The sequence below is a fragment of the Otolemur garnettii genome, unplaced genomic scaffold (genome assembly GCF_000181295.1).
Source record: "Otolemur garnettii isolate 467f Iridium unplaced genomic scaffold, OtoGar3 scaffold00007, whole genome shotgun sequence".
Classification (NCBI taxonomy): domain Eukaryota; kingdom Metazoa; phylum Chordata; class Mammalia; order Primates; family Galagidae; genus Otolemur; species Otolemur garnettii.
The window spans coordinates 9,626,106-9,631,490 of record NW_003852402.1 but is presented as its reverse complement, the minus strand read 5'-3'; the positions used below and the strand labels follow the sequence as shown (position 1 = coordinate 9,631,490).

The 5,385-nt window shown below is 51.6% G+C and overlaps 1 protein-coding gene across 4 annotated transcripts in view; it reads right to left on the bottom strand.

Moving 5' to 3' along the window:
- Window positions 1-5,385, bottom strand: part of CSNK1E (casein kinase 1 epsilon) — a 29,231-nt gene that overhangs the window by 8,310 nt on the left and 15,536 nt on the right. For all 4 annotated transcript variants that reach the window (XM_003783206.3, XM_012801216.2, XM_012801218.2 and 1 more), the window contains exons 3-6: window positions 3,425-3,535; window positions 3,182-3,330; window positions 1,425-1,653; window positions 611-781 (exon numbers count right to left, since the gene is read on the bottom strand). In XM_003783206.3, coding sequence (XP_003783254.1) covers window positions 611-781; window positions 1,425-1,653; window positions 3,182-3,330; window positions 3,425-3,535 — 660 coding nt within the window. The remainder of the gene's footprint in view (window positions 1-610; window positions 782-1,424; window positions 1,654-3,181; window positions 3,331-3,424; window positions 3,536-5,385) is intronic.

Below are 5,385 nucleotides of genomic sequence, written 5' to 3'. Positions count from 1 at the left end.
AAAAAAAAAAAAACCAAAAAATAGCTGGGCATTGTGGAGGGCCCCTGTAGTCCCAACTATTTGGGAGACTGAGGCAAGAGAATCTCTTAAGCCCAAGAGTTAGAGATTGCTATGAGCTATGCCATGGCACTCTACTGAGGGCAATATAACATGACTATGTCTCAAATAAATAAGTAACAACCAAAAAACCCCCAGCCTGCCTGAGGGCAGAGCCTCTGAAATCTGAGGAAGTAAAGACCTGACCTGCTCAGAATCCTTTTACCTTCTCTTCCCAAGCTCTCAGGGAATCAAAGGGACATTCACAAGCCTGATCAGACCTCCCAACACAACCTAAACAGTAGGAGGAAAGCTTTCAAATCTTCCTCAAAAAAAAGTTGCAATGGGGGGCAAGGCCCCTGGGAGCTAAGGCAAGAATGTGGCTGAGGAACACATGGTACAGAGCAGCCAGGCCCAGGCAGTCCAGACCTCCAGGTATGCCTGAGCAGCGGCAGAGAGCTCTGGTGAGTACTCTGGTGCCAAGGGCTGTTGTAGCCCAGCATGGGCTTTGTGTGGCCTCACCTTCCCCTCAGAAAGGGCCTCAAGGAGTCCCCAGGCTACTCTGGCTACTCACAGGGGTAGCCTTTACAGAGGACCTCGATGGGCGTTGACATCTTTTTCTCGCTGATTCGCTCATACTTTTGGCGCTTGGTGGCTGCTTTGAGGCCCTGCCAGGGCAGGGAGCCCAGGTTGAAGTACATGAGCACGTAGCCCAGACTCTCCAGGTCATCTCGACGGCTTTGCTCTGCATGCAGAGTTGAAAGCAAAGTGAGGGGTGGGGTCCACTCAGGCCCCCAGCTCCTCCTCCAGGTTATGTTCTTCACTCTGTACCCAGCACCCCCATCACATGCCAGCTTGCTGCAACTCTGTTTTGAACAGGCATTGCTATTGTCTTCCTCCTACAGAGAAGGGGCCCAAGGCAGAGCTTCCTCAACTCAGTTTGGGTCTGGTTTTTAGCTCAGGTACTTAACCATTCACTGACTACAAGTGGGTACCCACAGTGCCTGGCCCACCAAGAAGGGGGCACAAGCTTTGGCACAGAGGGGGCCAGGGTCAAATCCAGCTCTGATATTCACTGAGCTGCATGACCTCAAGCAGCCTGTGTAAAACCTGAGCCTGTGTTCCCAGCCCACAAAAACAAGGATATGTCCTCACCCACTCAATGGGGCTGTTGTGAGGGTGGGACTGGGCATGCAAAGGGGAAGACACAACTTTGTGTGAGGTCAGGAGTGAGTCCAGGCTTAGGGGCAGGCAGGGTCAGGACTTTTGCAGAAAGGCTGACAATGAAAGTGCCCAGGTCCCCTCCACCTCTGTAAGGGCGGGAGGGCCTAAGAAAGGTCATGGCCGGTAGCTATAGGTATGCTCTGTTGTGGGGATAGCTTGCTCACCGATGCCCAGGTGGGTATTGATGGAGGCATAGCGGGCAGTGCCGGTCAGGTTCTTGTTTTCCCGGTAGGGGATGTGCTGGTGGGTGCGGGCATCCCGGTACTTCTTGGCCAGGCCAAAATCGATGATGTAGACCAGGTTGCCCTTCTTCCCTAGCCCCATGAGGAAGTTGTCGGGCTTGACATCCCGGTGGATGAAGTTCTTGGAGTGAATGTACTCTATACGGCTGATCTGGGGAGGGGAGGGAGGAAGAGCAAGCCACCAAGTGTTCAATGGAGGGGCCTTCACCAAGTGTTCTGAGCCAGGCCTGAGCTGGGGCCACAGAAATGGAAAACACACACATGATCCCTGCCCTGGTGAGGGAGAAAGATCTGCATTCAACTATAAAGGATGATTTCCAGGGGCAGATCAGGAAAGGCTTCCTGAAAGAAGTGACATTAGGATGAACTCTGAAGGAAGAATTCACCAACTTTGTTATGAGACATGAGGAAGGTAAGAAAGCTAATGGTAAGATTCAGAAATGAAGATAAACCTGGAAAGATGTCCAGACCCCTACAGACGCTGTCCTGGCTCTACCCTTGTGGGATGTGGGGAGTCAGAGTCATAGAGGCAACTGGACTGGGGGGCAGGGAGTAGGCAAGGAGCACCAGGGAAGCCTAAACTCAGCAGGGATGACAGAGATGGAGCACAAAAGATAGAACTCATCTCCCAGCTTTCAGAGGATGCTAAAGTCAGGCACACAGCCCTTTCTTTCCTATAAGCCATTTCAAAAATTTCAAACTAAGGTTCAGTGCCTGTAACACAGTGGTTATGGTGCCAGCCACATGCACCAAGGGTGGCAGTTTCGAACCTAGCCTGGGCCAGCTGAACAACAATGACAACTGCAAAAATAGCTGGGCATTGTGGCAGGTGTCTGTAGTCCCAAATACTTGGGAGGCTGAGGCAAAAGAATCACTCTTGCCTCAAACCCCGAGTTTGAGGTTGCTGTGAGCTGTGATGCCCTATGTGAAGGCAACATAGTGAGACTCTTGGCTCCAAAAAAAAAAAGAAAATTCAAACTAATACCCATACCCATAACACATCGTCTGGAGGTCACATTGCTCTAGGCCTCAGGCTTCAAGCATAGCTGAGCACCACTTGAGCCTCACACCCTTTGAGACTGTGACGACCCTCCTCTATGCACACACATTTAACTGAAATCCCACAGCATTTGCAGACACGTTGCAGGCCAGCTGCAGATGAAGACTAAAACTCCACGGCAAGATCTCCCTGTTCCATTCCAGGCCCCAAATTCTATGGTTTCTTATTTCTAAGAAGCTTTGCTCCTCTGTGCTTATGAAGAGCTTAGGACCTACCAACTGTTCGTTAGCAGGGCCCACTCTGGCCCGGCACTGCATGGTACCCACTTAATCCCCACAACAACCCACAAAGGGGAGGCTCTCACATGAGGCAAGCAAGGCTCAGAGAGGCTTAGCAATTTCCGGACGGTTACCACTCTGGGACAGAATCCAGGTCTGTGTGACCCCAGGCACCACCTGGAATCTGCATTTTAAACAAATACCTCCAGAATTCTACAGCTGGAAGTTGAGGTCCCTTGGTCCAGGCCTGCCCTATGTCTCTACCACTGTTCCCTCCTCCAGCACCCTCTGGAGGCAGGGTTAGTATCCTAGGCACGAAAGGGAAGTAGAGGGTGGTTGGGCAGTGGCTTGCCTGGAAGGGCTCATAGACATCTGGCCAAGGTGGGTGGGTGTGGACTCACCATCTGGTCGGCCAGGAGCAGCACCGTCTTGAGGCTGAATTTTCGGGAACAAAAATTGAAAAGGTCCTCGAGGCTGGGCCCCAGCAGTTCCATGACCATCACATTGTAGTCCCCCTCAGCTCCACACCACTTGATGGATGGGATCCCCACTGGGAGCCAGACAGGGGAATGTCAGAGGTGGTCACACTCCCACCCCCCCACCCTCTTCACTGCTACAGCTCTGGGCCCCTTCCCGGCCCTCACCTCCCCCCTGCATCATCTTGTAGAACTTGCTCTCGATATGCAGCTGGGGGTGCTTTGTTTTCACACACTCAAGCTTGATGGCGACTTCTTCACCAGAGGCAATGTTGGCACCTGCCAGGGGCAAAGAAGGCAAGGGAATAGGATCACCCTCTGTGGCCTTGCAGTCCCAGGTACCCCATCTGGCACTTTAAGGTCTGGTGAGGTCCAGGCCTGGGGCCGAATGGTGTCTGCCCTTGAGGGAGTCTGGGAAGGAGGTAGGGAGAGCTGAGACACCAAAGACTACTCAAAGGAGCCACAGGCTTGAGGCAGAGAGGAGGCTGGGCCTGCAGTGGATGGGCAGGGACACAAAGACTCACAGACCACCTATGGGATGCAGCTTAATTCTGGAGAAAGGCTGGGTCAGTGGGGTGTGTCAGGCTGAGGTGAGGAGTGAAGGCAGGGGCCCAAGAGGGATGGGAAGTTGTACCTACTGGGACAACACTGGACTGCAGGATGACAAGATGGCAATAAACAGCCAACTACCCAACCCACATCAATGCCAACCCCTTCCCGTTCTATCCCAGCAGCTCATCTGATTCTCATCCCTACTTTACAGAAAAAACTGAGACCCTGTTCTAGGTCACATGACGAGGAAATAACGATTCAAGTGTCAACCCCAGCTCTGTTGGCGTCCAAGTCTTGGTAAGAGAGTCCTGCCTAGGCTCGGCGCCTATGGCTCAAGTGGCTAAGGTGCCAGCCACATACACCTAAGGTGGCAGGTTTGAATCCAGCCCAGGCCCGCCAAACAACAATGACGGCTGCAACCAAAAAATAGCCAGGCGCCTGTGGTCCCAGCTACTTGGGAGGTAGAGGCAGGAGACTCTCTTGAGCCCAGGAGTTGGAGGTTGCTGTGAGCTGTGGTAACACAACACTCTACCCAGGGGGACAGCTTGCGGCTCTGTCTCCAAAAAAAAAAAAAAAAAAGAGGGTCCTGCCTAGACCTCCACCTCCTCTGAACCGTACTCCTAGGTTCCCAAGGAGTATGGTTAGACTATACCCTCATACACACCAAGATCCACCCCACAGTTTGTTACAAGAAAGACCAAACCCAAACTGCACTGTGCCTCAGTTTCCCTAGCTATAACAACAAGGAGGGATGCAAAGTGAAGGGTTAAAGGGCTAAGTTAATACAGGGTGTCTTCTTAGTGGCCATGAGTGACTTCAGACTCAGAAGCTAAAGCAATGCAACATTAGCACAGAGAGTCCAGTGGGGATGTGACCACTGGGAGAATTCAGGGCAGAATAAAGCTGGCGCCTCCTATCAGGAAAAAGATGGGACTATTCAATAAATGTCCCTGGAACAAGTGCCTAGCCAGATAAGAAAACATACCACAGCTCACATTACAAATCTCAAGTGCACCAAGAATTTGTATATAAGGGAAAAAAAAGGTGGGGGTCAAAGTTGGCATGAATTCTTTTCATTTATCAAGTAGAGGTGAACATAAACAAACCCTGGACCCCGCAGCTCCACTCCTGAGTATATGTTCTCCAGAACTCTAAGCACACTAGGGGATGGGGACAAACAACCTAAATGACCAGCAGCAGGACAGTTAAAGTGGTGCGGTCACACAAGGGATCCCATAAACAGTGGAAAGGAAGGATGCTGCTGCCTCTGCACAGGGCCCAGGAGACTCCCAGCTGCTCATCTTGGGGTAAGAGAGCAGGCAACAGCTCTGCTCACCAAAGCCACAACATGGCCACCACCCTGTGTCCATCACAGCTGAACAGATGAACAGAATGGGGTATGTCCATCCAGGGGAATGTTATTCAACTCTAAAAAGGAACAGAACTCTGCCATATGCGACAACACAGATGAACCTCGGACACATGTTTTTTTTTTTTTTTTTTTTTGAGACAGAGTCTCAAGCTATCGCCCTGGGTAGAGTGCTGTTGCATCATAACTCACAGCAACCTCCAACTCC